This window comes from Festucalex cinctus, chromosome 2 (genome assembly GCF_051991245.1).
Source record: "Festucalex cinctus isolate MCC-2025b chromosome 2, RoL_Fcin_1.0, whole genome shotgun sequence".
NCBI classification, from domain to species: Eukaryota; Metazoa; Chordata; class Actinopteri; order Syngnathiformes; family Syngnathidae; genus Festucalex; species Festucalex cinctus.
In genome coordinates, this window is record NC_135412.1 from 1,306,887 (window position 1) to 1,326,064 (window position 19,178).

At 39.8% G+C, this 19,178-nt stretch overlaps 2 protein-coding genes across 13 annotated transcripts in view; one reads left to right on the top strand and one right to left on the bottom strand.

Moving 5' to 3' along the window:
• Nucleotides 1-4,302, bottom strand: part of LOC144013320 (uncharacterized) — a 48,069-nt gene extending 43,767 nt beyond the window's left edge. For all 9 annotated transcript variants that reach the window (XR_013282217.1, XR_013282215.1, XR_013282219.1 and 6 more), the window contains exons 1-2: nucleotides 3,071-4,302; nucleotides 2,783-2,841 (exon numbers count right to left, since the gene is read on the bottom strand). Coding sequence is in view for 2 of the 9 variants with exons in the window: in XM_077512009.1 (XP_077368135.1) it covers nucleotides 2,783-2,841; nucleotides 3,071-3,081 (70 nt within the window). In the remaining 7 variants the exon portion in view is untranslated. The remainder of the gene's footprint in view (nucleotides 1-2,782; nucleotides 2,842-3,070) is intronic.
• Nucleotides 1-19,178, top strand: part of LOC144013315 (myelin transcription factor 1-like) — a 108,416-nt gene that overhangs the window by 45,732 nt on the left and 43,506 nt on the right. The window lies entirely within an intron of this gene.

The following is a 19,178-nucleotide window of genomic DNA, read 5'->3' on the forward strand; positions in this document are numbered from 1 at the left end:
CACAAAAAAAATAATTTAAAACCTCACTTTTAGAAAAGATATTTTAATTGATATTCGAATATAAATGACAGGAAAAACAGATGTAATTTAATAATAATAATAATAAATATTTGGTATGAAATAATTTATGGTTGATCTATCCCTCACGGACACTACATGATCACAACTGAAATGTTAGAAACATAAAAATAATTAATAAAAAAAAAATACAATACTATATATATATATAGAGAGAGAGAGAGAGAGAGAGAGAGAGAGAGAGAGAGAGAGAGAGAGAGAGAGAGAGAGAGAGAGAGAGAGAGAGAGAGAGAGAGAGAGAGAGAGAGAGAGAGAGAGAGAAATGACATGCAAAAATTGTGAAGGCAGCCAAAAGTGATGAAAACAGAGTATTGTCCTGCGTTTTTCTTCCATCCCCTCTGCTGGTGGCTCGTGTGCTTCACACTGCTGGTACAAGCCCCTCCTCGAAGACACTTATTGGCTGAACAAGCCTGCCAACTGCTGAGCTCGGTTTTAAATCACAGTTTAATAATCAAAGAGTCACAACCTCATGCTCATACTTAAAGTGTCCGTATTTATTTCAAACGAACCGTACAAGAGGGCAATATGTCCGTGATGAAGATGTTTCTTGGACGTAAAAAGTCATTTACTGTCACCCCTCCCATGCACAATTCATATTTGGCATCTCCGAGTCAGTGATTTAAAGAGCCTCTAAAGTGAATTTGACATATTTAAAGATAACTGCTAAAAATGTACTAAGACTGAGAACTGTGCAGTGCTCAGTTGTGGAGATACAGAATGATGTTAAATAAGTTTTCACCATTTTAATTTTCCTGATTTCTACCATTACAGTTTGCGGTTAGTTAACTAGCTATGCGTACATCTGGGAAATGCATAATCCTTGGATGTCACAATGTTGTTATATAAATGATGACGTGAGTAGGTAACGCCACAGACGAGCCGGCCACCTATCCGCTAGCCAAGAGGAGCCCCGGAAGACTTTTTAGATGGTGAGGTTCATATCGCGATTCATAGGTCACAATTCGATTCGATACCGATTAATCCCGACACAAATTTATGAATCGATTGTTGCGATTTTGTTCCTCAAATTTAGAAAATACTAACCAGTCAACTTGTACATGTACACTGTGAGATTTGTATGAACATGTTTTATTTATTTATCTGAAACTTCAGTCATAATTGTGAGTCACTGTAGCTAACAGGTTGTCATCTGTTTCATATTTGAACAGCTTTTAAATAAAATATTAAGGCTTAATGTTCCATGAATTAATTTAACATTTTTCTATGATTAACTTATTTGCTCCCAATAACGTGTAAATACGTTGTTTTTTTAAATGTTTTAAGTGTCCCAAAGACGTAGTTATGCGTTTTTTTGTTTTGTTTTTTTATGCTAGAGCATACAGAAGGCTTTGATGCAGCCTCTCAACTGCAAAGAACGGTTGCAGAAACGGTAGTTATTACACAAACGGCCAGCAGGTGGCAGCAGAGCAAAGGAGATCAACCAGGGCCATCTAGAAAAAAAAAGCTCAATTACTTACAATTTTGAATAGATTTGTGAAAACTGATGAAACTTAGCTCTCTTCTAATGCTAACTGCTGCAAAACGGAAACAGATAGAAACATACTTTTTTTTCCTGATGAAAGAAGAGACTTTAATCTTTCTTTTGATAGATTCCATGCTTTTATAGCAATAGAACACATTATTCTGTGGACCTTGCAAAATCAGTCAAAATCTAGTAAAACAGCCGGGAGCGAACGGGATTGCGAAATGTGAAAATGGTGGCGAGTTAATGAGTTAAGATGTGAACCCTAACCGTAAGTAAGACGTTTTGTTGAATATTTTTCCATCAAAAATGGATGTTTAAAAATCGATTCGACCGCCTATTGAATAGATTCGAGAATTGTGCGATGTAATATCGCGATATATTGCCATATCGATTTTTTTTTAAACATCCCTAATGCCCAGCATGGCACAGCGAGGGTTGCCAAACCCAAACACACGAAACTAAAACATGCGCCGGCACGAAAATCAAAATGTGCCCGTTTTTACACCTGGGCACATGCGCGCTGTCTGTGAAAATAGAGCCCTTAGTGAAGATACGAACAAAATATTGGCTAATGATTAATAAAAAGCCTGTAAAGCACAAGGATGCATTAAGACATTTAATTTGTCAAACTTTTACACACACGCACGCACACCGCCACCCGAAGTGAAGCTGGAGGGTTGTAGGATGCCTTATTAAGAGACACAAAGCCCTTGGCAGGTGCTCCCTCTCTTGTCTTTGTCTTTCCCACTCTGTGCTGTTTATTTGTTCCATACATAGTAAAGTGTCCTCTCTTTTGGCCCCCGGGGGAAAACAAAAGAACATAATGCACAAACCACACAACCCTGGCATGGAAAGGACAGGTGTTCCATGGGTGGGGAAACTTCAAGCCAACTTTTCTTTTCCCATTGAAGTAGACTGACAGAAAAGTTGAACTGAAGTTGAACGCAGCTTTCCTCAAGGACGCCACAGTTGTGTGTGTTGTGTGGATGTGTAACCCGTGTGGGTTGACTTTACTCTGCGTTGTGTTGTGTTTTTTGCGAATGGGCTCAGGTTTGGTCTCACTGAGCATTTATTTTCCAGCGGCTTGTGTGCGTGAAAAGAACAATGAGCACGGTGGACGCTCGGTCGTCCTCGCAAGCTCTCCTCGGCCACATCCGGAGCGAGAGTGCGTCAAGAAACAAAAAAACAAAAATGTACAAAGAATTGACAACATCATACCTGTGTACGTGAAAAGAACAATGAGCACGGTGGACACTTGGTCGTCCTCGCAAGCTCTCCTAAAAGTGAAAAGTAGATCTCAGTAAAAAAGCGCCAATCGTTAGCAACATTAGCTTCATTCATCGACGGATGACGGCTCAAAAGTGTCGCATAGCGAACACAACACCAGTTAGTAAGCACGCAAAACATCCATAGCAACTAACCCAATAACATAATGCAACCCAATTGATATAACACGAAGTTTTTTTTATTATTATTACATTCATCGTCGCGACGTGTGCGTCTTACCTCGGCCACATCCGGAGCGAGAGAGTGACGAGGCTCGCGCACGTACAGTGACGTCATCGCGCAACCGTCATCCACAGTGCGTACACTCGCTCATGTTCTCTCATGCACCGGTAATAAAAACAAAAGAAAAACAGGAATATTTGATCGCAATTATAATGAGTACTTTTGGTGAAATTAACAGAACACTGTAACCTGCTAAACGTGCGTGTGCCCATTAGCCCATCGCCACACCCATTTTTTTATTTTATTTTTTTATTTTTCTTTCTTTTCTTTCTCTTAATTTTTACTTGCTATTTGTTTATGTTTATATTTTATGTTTACATACTCAATAAACTTCAAACTTCTAATGCCATCTGTACATGTGCATATACTCCCCCCCACATTGTTCTGCTAGTTTATGACTTAAACTGAGTTCCCTACAATGCAAGTGCAGGTGCATATGTATTCATGTAACTTTATTTTCCTCTGGCAAAATGTGCCAAATTACACTAATACTGCAAACATTTTGTCGTTCATATTTACTATTTTGTGCCCACATAATAGTGTTTGGGATCTTAACATAAGACACCATTTTCATAGCTTAAAGTCCATTTACATATATATAAAAGACAGACATTTCCCCCCCGCTGCAGGGTCATCTACATCTACACACATTTTTCACAAAATATATGACCATGTAAAGATACAGACAGGCTCATATGAAGTATGATATTTATTTATTATCCTCTTTGTACTTCCTCAAGGGTAACGTGAATGTAAACTCAGCACACATTGAACCAGATTACGCACATGCGGCCATTCAAGGAAACATTCAGAGTGAAAGACACACGCACAAACACTACTGCACCATTTAAGATGGGAGTGTAGGGAAGGTGCCTTGCTTAAGGGCACTACAACAGGAGCCAGCAAAAAGACTCCCCCAGCAAATTGATATTTTTGTCCTACGCAAACCGGCAGGCCTGAGCCCTAGACCAAGTCCTTACTGATAAGCTATACTACCTACTGTAACAAAAATGTTTGTTTTTTTCATACTTAGGAGTTTTTTTCTGAGAGTGGCTGGCAACCATTTTAGGGTGTAACCCGCCTACTGCCCGAAGTCAGCTGGGATAGGCTCCAGCACACCCCCACGACCCTTGTGAGGAGCAAGCGGTTAATTAAAGGGATACTTTATTTATTTAGCCATTTTTGTCAGTCAAACATGAATATTTTGCCTATAATAAATTTGATATTTTCATTATTTTTCATGTACAATTAGTACCTTTTAAAAACACATTTTGCAACTTGCTGTCGACTGAAAATGACATCACAAAGGTCTCAGGTAACCAATCACAGCTCAGCTTGTGAACGTCACATGACCAAACCTAGAAAACAGGAGAGCTGTGATTGGTTACCTGACCTCTTGTGATGTCATTTTCAGTTTCATTTTTGTGATGTCATGTGTTTTTAAAGGTACTAATTGTACGTGAAATAAATAATGAAAGTATCAAATTAATTACAGACAAAATATTAACTTTTTATTGCTATAATGGGCTAAATAAGTGAAGTATCCCTTTAAGAAAATGGATGGCTGGATCCTGAGTTTTTTGTTGTTGTCCCCCTCACTGTACATATACTGCAAATAAAAATTGATGGAGTTTAACCTTGACACAATTACATCATTTAAAGAGGAGTTGGGGCTAAGGACTTTTTTTTGCCATCTGCAGGAAGACGCAGAAAACATTTAGGAAGTTTCCATGCTGGCAAGAATTTGTCCAATAGCTCCAAACGTCAACCCCCCAAAAAAGAAAAGTGTTTTTAAAAATACCAGTGCTTGTATGTGTTTTGTTTTTTCAATGTTGATAATTATCCAGAGAAGAACAAGACAATTCAACAAAACTGTTAATAACTTTAGTAGTGAACCATGACAGTCTTCCCTTTGTGGTTACATAAACAACTGGAGGATGTTGGAAATTATGAAGCGTAATTCACTTTTTAAGTCACCGTGCTAATTACAAACAGTGTGAAAATGTGGGAAAAAGACAAGGTCAGAAGTTTATTGAAGCTCTAGTTTTATGGTCAACTTGCTTAAAATAACTTAATCCAAAAGAGGTCCCCTTTTATTATTATCAGGAATTTGCATTTTTGGGGGCATGAAAAGATACCATTGTCTTTGTAATGTGATTTGAACTCTGGTAGCCGATTTGTTTAATTGCTAAAAACTGTTTGGCTAATTATAGGGGGGGGGGGGATCAGCACTTAGGATTTAACACATGGACCAGAATGATATTTCTGGCATTAGTACCTTGTCAATATGGCCTAATACACTAAAGATCAATACTTTGTCAATATTTGTTTTGTTTTTTGTTTTTTTGCTTTGCATTTGTGTGTGCGTGGGTGTGCGTCTGTTTGTGTGTGAAGAGAAGGCTGCCTGCCAGCTGTGCAATCTGTTCCGTAATCTCAGGTCTGGTCTGAACACACACTCCACAATCTGCTCCAGTAAAAACTGTCCCTACACGCACACGCGCGCGCACACGCCGTCTCATCAATCATTACTTGGACCATAAAGTTTTTGATTAGGGTTAAAAACGCAACAAAAATGCACACATTCTATATACATCGCTCATTTGTGAAGCGATTTAAAAAAAAAAAAAAAAAAAAGGCTGCAAACCATTATTTTCTTTTTTTTCTTTTGATGTTAGTGCTCGCTCTCAAAGTATTCCTGAAGAATATGAAAATGGCTGCTCCCTGCACACTTCCGAGGCACTAAGCCTCACTTCCTGATCCACAATAACTTTTATCAGCCCAATTTCCCCTTTCTCTCTCTCTCTCTCCCTCCAGCCAATTTTAACATGACGGCCTGTTTGTTGTTTAAATGGAAGGCAGAGAAAATTGGCCACTTTTGCTGTTCACAAACTCCTGCAGCTGCCGGTAATCGCTGCTTGTACGTATGTGCGCGCGCCGAGTAATGTGCAGTTAGCGCAGTAGGGGTACGTGAGGTGGTGGTGGTGGGGGGGTTTGGAGAGCAGGGTCATGGCATTAAAAAAAAGCGCTATTAGGAGAAAATGATAGGCCAGTCCCTGAAACTCCATTACACACCAAACCCTTAGCAAAAAAAAAGTGAACAGGCTTTATTACAGGGCAAGATGAATCATTCAGCACTCATGCAAGCAACTGGCCTTTCGATGCGGCCCACTCGCTCCCCCAGAACAACCTTCTGTTTCAACTGGAAGATGGCCAGCAAAGCTGCGGCGCGCGGGAGCCGACGAGGCTTCTGCGACGCCTTTGGGGTCGAGCGAGCGCGTTTGCCTCAGGCCTGACGGACGAGTGGGGGGGGGTGCAAAGAAAAGGGAAAATGAGTGGAGGCGAGAGAGACGAGATTTGAAGCTGCCGAAGAAAAAAGAGAGGAAGTGAAAGATGAGGTGAAAGAAGGGGAAAGGAGGAATGACGCAAAATGTGAATGTTTGAAATGAGGTGTAAAGAAAAAATGATTGATCCCAAACGCAGACACAAATAAGTCTTTATCTATTTAGTCACATTGAGAGGCAGAAACTAAGAGCGGTACACAGGAACAGTTGAGCAATAATCCGGCAAAACGCACACAATTCTCAGACCCTTAACTCTTTTACTGCCACACGTTATTAAAAAAAACAACCCCCAATGCCAGCGGATTTCCAGCATTTTAACTCATTTTTCGAAGCAAACAGAATATTGTGTTCTTTTTTGCTACATAATCAACATGGGCACCACATGAAAGATCGCATTTCAGTCTTTTATCAGAAAAAAAATACGTTTCTACTTTATTTCGTTCTTTAGTAATCACCATTTGAAAATAGGTCATGAGTGACATTGAGCGAAAACTGAAAAGAAATGATACATTTTCTCCACAACAGTGACTTTGATGTTAATATTTTCTTTTTCAGTGACGCTCCGTCAAATGAGGTTTAATGTTACAAAGGCTGTGATCATTCACGTCAGCCTTGAAAACATTTTTCATGAGATTGCGTCATGTTTCATTGTAATTCGCAGCTCTCGTTAGGGCCCGAGCAGCTACCGCTGCCATCTGCTGGCCATAGTTAGTGGGTGTTTTTGATTTCACAACTCATTGATCCGGCTGCGCTGCACTTGGACATACCACTGACCACTGATATATTCCCCCCCCCCACAAAAAAAAATAAAATAGTTGACGTCACTTAACGTTTATGGCGGCATACATCATGATTTTACTAAACATTGTTAAATATTTTTGGCGGTCAAAGAGTTAAATAGACAGTCAGTCAATCTCATTGGTTGTGGCTAGACATGTGAGTACTAGTACTGACATGGAATTCTCTGATTGGCTGTAGACTCCGTAATTACAGATAGTTCCTGACATCAACAAACATCATATAGCATAAAAGATCCTTGACATCATATCGCCTAAAACTAGTTGAAACTGTGTATTTCTGAACCACATTTGAACATGCCCATTTGTTCTTTTTTTCAAAGGCCTTTATGTGACTTTCCTTTAAGTTGACGCCATCTTTGTGATTGAGTAAATAAAATAAGCACAAGGCTGGAGGAAAAAAAAAAAAAAAAAGACAGAAGGTGACAGCATCAGTGAGTTGGGTTATCTTGAGTTGGGTTACTTGGTTGCTATGGATACGCTACGTATACGCACTCGCTCTTGACACATGCACTCCTTCAGCCTGACCTCTTTCAGATTGCCTTCACTATCATAACATCAGTCACCCACTCTCAGCCTCCCCACCCCCAAACAGCCGATGCGATTTGCATGCAGATGTCTTACTTGCTCGGCTAATGTATGCGGGCACTTGTGAATATGTTGAACTATATTATGCACTGACAAGCCTACAACGTTATGACGCCTTGCGCAACATAATGATATCCAACGCGGGAACTGTATCACATATTTTGCACAGTCAATTTCATAAAGTAAGTTTTACTCTGGAAAAGAGCCAGTCGAAACAGAGTAAACTTTGTTGCAGTTTTTTTTTTTAAAGAGTAAAATATTTTATACAATTAAAAAAATCACTCAAGGGTTGAGAAACGATCCCACAACCTTCAGCATGGGAGATGGCCACTCCCTTGAGCTGTGCCACGCCCACTGTTGGATAACATTGCTGGTATGTCCAAAAGGAGAGCAAAATGGTCGACGGTAAGGATTCCACCTGACACCAGCGATGGGACCATTTTACTCACTCCCAAGTGTAAAGTAAAGTTTAGTTTAGACTGGGACCTACGACTGCGTGTTAGGGCCACATACAAATATATATTTCTTAGAGGGTGGGGGCAATATTCTGATAAAAAAATAAAAAAATAAAACACAAATTAGACACCTTATAAAGTGGCAAATTTACGACTTTATAAAGTGCAGATTTGAGAGAAAAAAAAACGTAGAAACTTACGAGAAATACACGTCACGTAGTACTCGTATGTTTGTGCCAATACTTCTCGATCGGGTTTTCAAGTAAGCTTACAATAATTGCTTTAGCAGAGATTAACCATATCATTAAGCATTCGCACTTTGAAGCTTTGGGTGCTGCCAGCGACAAAAACTTTGCCAAGGTCCACATCCTGAGTATCAAGCATTTGTTAAAATGTATATTTAGTTGTACATTTGTGTAGGAATAATTGTAAATAATAAGTTATCTTACATCTGCTGCAACGAAGAATGCTTTGCTCTGTTCCCACTCACATTCACATAGCCTGAAGATGACTGAAAAAGCTGAAGGACATCGAACGCAGCAGAATGGTTCGAGCCAGTCTGCTGAGGCCGCCTGTTTTCTGTTAAGAAATGATTGCAAACTTGACCACACATGTACTTAGCAATCTTCCGCTCACATGCGCAACACATAGACAAACAAGTACACTGTGTTCCGACTATGACTTGCGTTAGCATTTTTAGGGTTGGAACACCCATGTAAGTAGGGGCGTGGAAAGGGTGTGGAAAACCAAATAAATAGAGAGGGTGAGGAGAGGAATGTTTAGAGAGTGCAGGAGTGAATTGTGTCAGTCAGTTCCGCTCCTCTCTCCTCCCTCGCGAACCCTGAACTGAGTGTCTTCTCTCCTTTTTTATGTCGTGTTTAACTCATTCACTGCCAATGACGACTATAGACGTCAAAAATAAAATTAAGTAAAATTAAATAAAAATTTTAATTAAAAAAAAAGAAATTTCAATTTAGTTTTAGTTATTGTCTTCTGACTAAATATAATTAAAGCCTTAGTCATAACTTAGTCACCTGATTGTATTTGAGTTTTAATCCAACTTTAGTCGAAAAAAATAAAGAGCAATTTTAGTCGACTAAATTGACTTCTGGAGGTCGAGACCCAGTTTGTGGTCTCAGTAAGACCAAGACCAATCACTATGCACGATGGTAGCACTTAGTAATGAAATTGTTGTCATTGTTGTTATTAATAACAATTGGGATTAATAACTCTGAATGAAAACAATGTATAACTAAAACTAAATTCAAATTTCTTGTCAAAATTTGCACTGGCTGTTTGCTTGGATTTTTGACGTCTATAGTCGTCATTGGCAGTGAATGAGTTAAAGGGAATTAAGTGCAGAATTTGAATATATCAATATCTCAATTGTGGGTTTTTTTTGGGGGGGGGGCACATGTTGACCCTTTTGCCAGAGCCGGTCACCATTATATTGTGTAAATATTCATAATACTGGCTGGTCGACACGTGTGCATATTTTAAAATCAAGCGTTTACAACTTGCGGGGGAACAAACTCTAATAGTTGAATTGAGTGTGAGAACGAAGTAAAAAAATAATACCGTATTTTCCGCACTATAAGGCGCACCTCATTATAAGGCGCACCTTCAATGAATGACATATTTTAAAACTTTTTCCATATATAAGGCACTACAGTAGAGGCGGGGTTACGTTATGTATCCATTAGATAGTGCTGCGCTAAAGGGAATGTCAACAAAACAGTCAGATAGGTCAGTCAAACTTTATGAATAGATTACAAAGCAGCTTTCTGACAACTCCATTCACTCCCAAAATGAATAAATAGCTGTTTTATTATTTTCTCTGAGCTAAAGTATTAGTATTAGCTAGCGATCCAAGATGGCGGGATCTCCGATCGTGCAGGGTCACCGATAGCATCTTGACAGCGAGACCTGTCGCGGCTCAATATCGATCCATATATAAGGTGCACTGGATTATAAGGCGCATGGTCAGCTTTTGAAAAAATGGAAGGCTTTTAGGTGCGCCTTATAGTGCGGAAAATACGGTAAATGAGCGTGGGATCGAGTTGAACTCATCACACCTCCATTCTAAATTAGCGGCCCTGCGCCCAGCATCCCTCTTTTTCCCTTCTTCCTCTCTCAAGCGTTTTTTTTTTCTTCTCGAGCCTCGTGAAACAAGCCACCTACACTTTAGGACATCTGCTAAGCTGATTTTCTGGGGCTTAGCAGCACCACAGTGGTATCAAAGAGATTAGGTGAAACAACATCCAACTCTGGCTTTGTGCTGCGTTTCTATAACTCGGTCCTCCGCACATGTGCGCGCGCGTTTGACTCCGGTGCGCTTCTTGGCCGTTGCGCAATTTGCTGTGTGCGCGCGTGGGCGCACGTATTATGCTGCGCGTGTTACGGTGCCATAAAGTCACATGAGCTGGTGTAATTCGGCTGTGGATCTGGAGTTGTGAGCGCTTCTTTTGCGAGCAGGAAATCAGAGAGCGTAAACACAGAGCCGCTGCGGAGAATCTCTCAGCCTTTGCTTTTAAGCCAAACCAATTATGAGGAGCAAAATAAACAGTGCTTGACATAATGGGGAAAGCATTTTACATTTTAGATGCGTTCAACCTGCAGTCACCTGCAGTCTGTGTTGCTGTTAAATTGTGCTTATTCCATGTTTTTTTTTCTCTCCCATTTTCCATCATATTTTAGCACTTTGCAGCTATTTATTTTTCCCTACATAAAACTTGAAAATGAATGGTGGTTTATGATGCAAAGTGACTCTATCTTTCATATGAAGCGTGCATGCTGGTTAATGCTTAGTAACTATCCACACAGATAATTAAATTCACCCGCCGCCATTTTCACATTTCGCAATCCCGTTTGCTCCCCGGCTGTTTTACTGGATTTTGACTGATTTTGCAAGGCCCACAGAATATTGTGAATATTGTATTCTATTGCTATAAAGGCATGGAACCAATCAAAAGAAAGATTAAAGTCTCTTCTTTCATCAGGAAAAAAAAGTATGTTTCTATCTGTTTCTGTTTTGCAGCAATTAGCATTAGAAGAGAGCTAAGTTTCATCAGTTTTCACAAATCTATTCAAAATTGTAAGTAATTGAGCTTTTTTTTTCTACATGGCCCTGGTTGATCTCCTTTGCTCTGCCGCCACCTGCTGGCCGTTTGTGTAATAACTACCATTTCTGCAACCGTTTTTTGCAGTTGAGAGGGTGCATCAAAGCCTTCTGTATGCTCTAGCATTAAAAAAAAAAAAAACAACTAAAAGAAAACGTATAAATACGTCTTTGGGACACTTAGAACATTAAAAAAAACGTATTTACACGTTATTGGGAGCAAATGAGTTAAGCGTGCATGCTGGTTAATGCTTAGTCACTATCCACACAGATAATTAAGTAGTGAAATGTAATAATGTCATTCATCCCTCTGGGTTAAGGGTTTGAATAATTGCTGCAGAGTCAGCCTTCTATGCATTATTTTTGCCAGCGCGCGCGCGCGCGTGCGACCACGAATGCACACTTGCCCCCCCCCCCGCCTGCATGTGTGTGAGATCAAGAGCGAGAGTTCTCATTTGTGTGTTTTTTTTGTTTTGTTTGTTTCTTCCCAACAGCTTTCACTTTTTTTTCTGGCTAACTAGAGAAGAAGAAAAAAAAAGAGAGGAGAGGCGCGCAGGGAGGGTGTTTGAAGGAAGAAAAGAGTGCAAGCCAAAGAGCATCGGGTGCTGTGTCAGTCTGATATTTTCCATCGTGACAGCTGGGCCCAAAAGCTCAGACCCTTTTCTTCTGGCACACAAAGCCCATTAAGTATGCCGCTCGCTCAATGGCCCCCGCAGCCTCCAAATTGCTCCAAGCTCCTCCCAAAAGTGTGGCAGTCTTTGTCATTGTAATCAGCCCTTGTTTGTGAAGTGCTGCCTGTATTTACCACCGCTATGGGTGCACATTTGCCCAGCCTGCTGCCACGAGTGCGGTTGGGGGGGGGGGGGGCACATGGGGAAAGTAGAAAGAAAGTAGAAGATAAGAGGTGGGGTGGCATGAACATGAAGATATAAAGATGGAGGTTTGGAGTGGGGGGGGGGGGGGGGGGGCAGGTTTTGGGGTGAAGGGGCAAAAGTGAAAATGAAGATGAGTAGAGAAAAGTCTGAAAAGAATTTGACTCTGACTTTGCAGGGTGACAAGGAGGTCATGTGGTCAGAGTGGACACAGCGGAATGGGTGGGTGCTACGACACCCGCAAAGGGGTACGATTGGGGGTTTACTTTAGACCGCCATGTGATGCTGCTTCATAGCTCCAGGCGTGGCCATGCAGATGAAGAGATCCATGCTTTGGCATTATAGGGGAAGTCAACCAATTTTTATTTACAATAATATATCGTATGCATTTTTTTAACTTTTTTTTTTTTTTAGTTAATTTACTTTTACAATTGTTTGTACACTTAAACTCATTCACTGCCAGTCATTATAGAAAATGTTTACATTTCCAATACTCACGTGATATTCCATTCAATAATTATATATAAACCGAATCTACCAAATAACAGAATAGACTCCCTACTTTTTGTCCCGTCCCGTTCTTTTATAATTGACAGCAGAAAAATGTCGGTTTGCCAAAATACAGCCATTTCTCCCATGGACTCTGAAACTGTGTTTATTTCCTATAAAATGGGGCAATGATGTCATCTACCGGTGGTTGGGCATCAGTAAAGTTGTTTCCAAGTTTGATATTTACAGTGGAGCATGCTCAGATTCGCCCCCATTTAGCACCGCTCTAAAAAATACAATTGACAAGTATACTTGTCAAAGGCAGTGAATGAGTTAAATGGCAAGTCAAAAAAAAAATCTTGACAATAATATCTTCTACGCAGCCCCACAAGTCTAAATACTATTTGAAAGCACTATATAAATAAAGATGACTTGACTTGACTTAGTGGAATATGAATTAAACAGAAAAATCCAGCAGTTATTTATCAATATCACAAGGCGGATATTTTGCCACTTGCTGTCCAGTAAAAATCACATCAAAGTTGCTCAGGTCTCAGGTAAGCAACCAATCGCAGCTCAGCTTCAGGAAACAGGTGAGCTCTGATTGGTCGTTGGCCTCAGCAACTATGTGATGTCATCTTCAGTTGACAGCAAGTGGCAAAATGGCAGCCCCCTGACATGGATAAAAACGTCTGGATTTAGCTTAATAACTCATATTCCACACATGTAATATTAATCAGGATGTCATGTTTAGACTAGTGAGGTCACATGTAACATATTGTCAAGAAATGTTGACTTCTTCTTTAAAATTATTACAATTACATTTTGGATTGTAGTAAGAATACCGTGTTTATTGTATTTTGTTTAATGATGTGTTTGTGTAACATAACTTCGGCAGCAAAATCAACCCCTTTTAATCCAACTCGGGCCGATGATTTTGCCACTTGCTGTAAAGTCAAAATGACATCACAGTCACTCAGTGCTCATCAATGACCAATCACGGGCTCACCCGTTTCCTGCTTTGGTCATGTGATGTTCACACGCTGAACTAAACGTAAAACCTTTATCAAATGTGATGTCATTTTCAGTCAACAGCAAGATGCAAAATGGCCGCCCTTTGAGATGGATGAAAATGGATGGATATGATTGATTCATTTGACACAAAACACAATATTATTCAGAATAACTGCACATTGTTTAGAGTAGTGGGTCTGCACAGAACATTTTGTCAAGAAATGTGGGGGTGACTTCCCCTGTGATGGCGTCGCGACTTGTGTAACTTGCACCCCCATCGACATCAAGGTAGAGCGCACAAGCAGAGGAGCAGACGATGTAGGGGATTGGGGCCACATGATGCCTTTTGGCAGAGCTGACCCCATTCCACTTGTCACCCTCTATTCCCCCCCCGCCGCCCCCAAAACTTCTCCCCAAGCTGTGATGGGATGGGGTAAGCGGGAAGGGGAGACGACAGGGAGGGATGGGTCTCCGGAGATGACGCTCATCCTTAGTGGCACCCAGACCAAACTTTGTCTCTTGGCTTCCTCCCGCCTTTCACTTTGTGTGTGTGTGTGTGTGCGCGCACATGCCTGTTAAAGGATTCAGAACTCCCACCAAAGAGTGACGCAGTGTAATAAGTGAGTAATGAAGAGCCGGAGGCACTTTGAGCCTTTATTATGTTAAAAGGCAGCCATGCGAGGCAGCGCTTATTTCTACACCGCAGTTGATTCATTCCACGAGCAAACATGCTAACTTGGATAGATGTTGATATGAAAAACAAAGTCCAAATCCATCCCCGTGTGTCTAATGGGAGCTGACAGATATGGGCAAGATCATGCTGCACGGATGTTAGAGAGGAGGAGAGAGTCAAGTTGGGGGTGTGAAAGAAAGTGCACGTGTGTGTTGTCGGGTGGTGGGGTGGGGGCGATCTGATGTTTAATATCCATCTGTACATGGGTGAGTGGGTGGCTGAGTTTGCAAGTGTGCAACAACAACAAAAAAAACAACAACAAAGAAAAGCGTTTTGATTTATTTTTTTTTAAAGTCGTCTTGCACACTTCATAACATAAGTAAAGTTTATTTTCCACAAATCAGGATTCCCCTTCTCTGCCCCGCAGACGCTTGCACAATTTCTGACCCTGTGTTGCCCCATACAATCTTATTTAAAAGTTGTTTCCAGGTGTACGGAAGCGTAGAGCTGCCAATGTGGAGTAAACATTTTTGGCTGGCGCGTATGTTCGAACATACTCGCAAATACGTTCGAACACATTCGCAAATATGTTCGAACATACTCGCAAATACGTTCAAACACATTCGCAAATATGTTCGAACGTACTTGCAAATATGTTCCAACATACTCGCAAATATGTTCGAACATACTCGCAAATACGTTCGAACACATTCGCAAATATGTTCGAACGTACTTGCAAATATGTTCGAACATACTCGCAAATATGTTCGAACATACTCGCAAATACGTTCGAACACATTCGCAAATATGTTCGAACGTACTTGCAAATATGTTCCAACGTATTGAAATATGTTCGAACATACTCGCAAATATGTTCGAACATACTCAAAAATACGTTCAAACACACTCGCAAATATGTTCGAACGTATTGAAATATGCTCGAACATACTCGCAAAAATGTTCGAACATACTCGCAATTATGTTCGAACGTACTCGCAAATACGTTCGAACATACTCGCAAATACGTTCGAACGCACTCGCAAATATGTTCGAACGTATTGAAATATGCTCGAACATACTCGCAAATACGTTCGAACACACTCGCAAATACGTTCGAACACACTCGCAAATACGTTCGAACGTACTCGCAAATATGTTCGAACGTACTTGCAAATATGTTCGAACGTATTGAAATATGCTCGAACATACTCGCAAATACGTTCGAACACACTCGCAAATATGTTCGAACATACTCACAAATACGTTCGAACACACTTGCAAATATGTTCGAACATACTCGCAAATACGTTCGAACGTATTGAAATATGTTCAAACATACTCGCAAATATGTTCGAACGTACTCGCAAATATGTTTGAACATACTCGCAAATACGTTCGAACATACTCGCAAATACGTTCAAACGTATGTGTGGCTACATGCTACAAAGTTAGCATACCTTCCCATAATGCCATGGGGTATTCGCAAGCGTAATACCCCATTGCCTTATGGGGCGAAAAATGACGACACTAAATCATGCATGGCAGACATAATAAATCGTAAAAGTTACAAATAATCACTGTTTTTTGTCTACTTAATTTTATAATGAATTGTTAATGTGGCCGAAATACCTAAAAAATTGGGGGTTTTTTACTTGCACATGCGCAAATGATACCCCGTGGCATTATGGGAAGGTATGCTAACTTTTTAGCATGTAGCCTACAAGTACGTTTGAACATATTTGCGAGTATGTTCGAACGTATTTGCGAGTATGTTCGAACATATTTCAATACGTTCAAACATAATTGTGTATGTTCGAACATATTTGCGAGTATGTTCGAACGTACTCGCCATCCAAAAATGTTTACTCCACATTGGCAGCTCTGCGCTTCCGTACAGTTGCAATGTTCGCAATACTTCGGAAGAATCATGATAATGACATGAACGCTGCGCCTGTTTTATCAACTTTTTTATTCACCATGTGCTATGATGTAATGTATTATGTAACTATGTCACTTTATCACATTGTACAGTGTGGCGTCTATATGTATTTGTATTTGCTTTTATTCTGTTTTTTTCCCCCTTATGCTAGTCGTCATTGTGGGTCAAGATTAGAGATTCTGTTCTCAATTGCCTTACCTGGATAAATAGATAAATAAATAAATAAATAAATGAGCTTTGCGCAGGTCATTTTTCCCTCTCTTGAGTATGTACGTGCGTGTATTTGTTTGATCTTTATTGTCGTCGCCGTCTCCAGGACAGCTGGGGCTGTGTCAGAGTTCAGCTGCCTGCTCTGCAAAGCGGAGAATAAAGTGGGTGATGTGTGTATGGAGGAGGGGTGGGTGGGGGTCTTTGCTATATGTGTATTCATTTGGGTATGTTTATGGCCAAACTTGTAGAGATTATGTGTGTTTGGTCCTTGATACCGGATGGAGTAGAAGGCTGGGGTGAAAAGTGCAGTTTAATAGGCTAAAGACAGTGCTATGATCAGTAAGAATGCTACACGCTGCTTGCCATTCTCAGATTTAAAAAATAATCATAATGAAATACAAAAAAAAAAAAAAAAAAAATCATTGCCACAAGTGAAAAATTGCTTAACTCATTCACTGCCAGTCATTATAGAAAATTTTTACATTTCCAATACTCACGTGATATTCCATTCAATAATTATATATAAACCGAATCTACCAAATAACAGAATAGACTCCCTACTTTTTGTCCCGTCCCGTTCTTTTATAATTGACAGCAGAAAAATGTAGGTTTGCCAAAATACAGCCATTTCTCCCATGGACTCTGAAACTGTGTTTATTTCCTATAAAATGGGGCTATGATGTCATCTACCGGTGGTTGGGCATCAGTGAAGTTGTTTCCAAGTTTGATATTTACAGTGGAGCATGCTCAGATTCGCCCCCATTTAGCACCGCTCTAAAAAATACAATTGACAAGTATACTTGTCAAAGGCAGTGAATGTTAATTGGCAGAATATAGTGAGAAGTGAAATCATTTTTGTTGAGGATTCAACCTCTGAAGTGGTTATTTAGAATTGATTAACCACTACGGGGCGCTCCGGTAAGAGAGAATAAATAAATAAACTCAGATATATAAATGTTTCCAGGCTATTTTAAATGGAAACGTAATGTATTGTTGGTCTACATTACTCATATTAGCAAGTTACTAACAGCCACACATTAGCAGTTAGCTATCAGCTACTGATAACAAATGCAAACATTTGCCAAAAAACGAACACATAAGTGACACTAACACTCATACTTTCTTACTAAACACAAATAAGAATGTATCAGCACAAATTAGAATTGGAACGAATGAGAACGGTCACTCACGTCGTCATTTACTACTGCACGCTGCGATCTGAAAGACACACGGAGGACGGAAAAACAGGAAGCGGAAATCAAGCGCGACCTTTCAAATTAAAAGCATACGTTTCAAAATAAGACAATCGTAAACAAAGCAGGCAGAACAACTTGAAGAATTCTTAACAATGTTACTATTTTACTTTTTAATGCCATTAAAGTGACGTTGAAAATAAAATTCTGTTGGTTTGGTTGATTCCAATTTACACTTTTCTTACAGACCACACGCAATGGTTGAGTTGTGTATTTATCAGACAAATTATGATCCCTCTAGGTGAGATGAATACATATATCATTTTATAGTTCTGTTGCACAACAGTGCAACAATGCAAAAGCACATCAAAGTTTAGTTTAATTTAACATTCTACTTCTGTTTGTTTTAGCTTCATTCCGTGTTGTTTCATTTCATTTAGTGTGTTGTAATTCGAAGTTTGGTTTATCCAAACTCGTTTTGGTTTCTGTTTTGTAAGCGCGACTATGTTTGCGTTAAAAAAAAAAAAAGGTCAAAATTCCAAATTCGGGAAAAAAAATTGGGGTAACCCGTTTACATGCTTGATAGGACAGTTACTCCCGTAAATTACATGTAAATTGGGTTCAATTGGAATAGCACGTTGAAAAGCGTTCAAAAGCGTGACGCACGGACGTCATTACGCAAATAGACGAGTCGTCTTCGTTCAATAAAAAACATTATATATAAATGTCACTCACCACGCTAAATTAGTCATTTTTCCTCCCCGCTCCAAAAGTGTCGTCATGTTTGTTTACCTCTGCTTGAGAATTTCCGGTGGTTTGTGGGCCAGAAGCACGCACTTTTATATACATATATTTTGTATAGATTTACACTGTAGCATTTTTGTTGTAGATACAGAAAACAACGTGAAAATGTAGTTTGGTGCCTCTTAACTGAGGTTTAGTGTAGTTCGGTTTTACAACTTCATAAGGGTGGATTCAGTTTAGATTTTTTTTTAACTTTATAATTTCTTTTAGGTTTGCAACTATTGAGAACTTTTGCGGAACTTTTTAAAGCAAGTTATTTTTATATTTTCAGTTGCCAGTTACGCCTCAAACTATTTCAATTATAGTTCGAACTATAGCAAGAACTGAACGTATACAAAAAACTTTACGTGATGCACAGTTTATCTTCGTGAGTTGTTTCTCTTTCCGAGATGCCGTTTCGGATGCCGACTGCCAAACAAACAACAAGACTACGAAAATGCACCTGCTTGGCTTTTAGTCAAATGCAACTTTTTCTCAACAAAAGAGGGGAAAACATTTTTTTGGAGTGAATGAATGGCGATGAAATGAAACGAAGAGGAGAAGTGTTAGTTTGTGTGTTGATGGTGGTATATCCCCCCCCCATTCCATCTTGGAGGGATGAGGATAATGGGA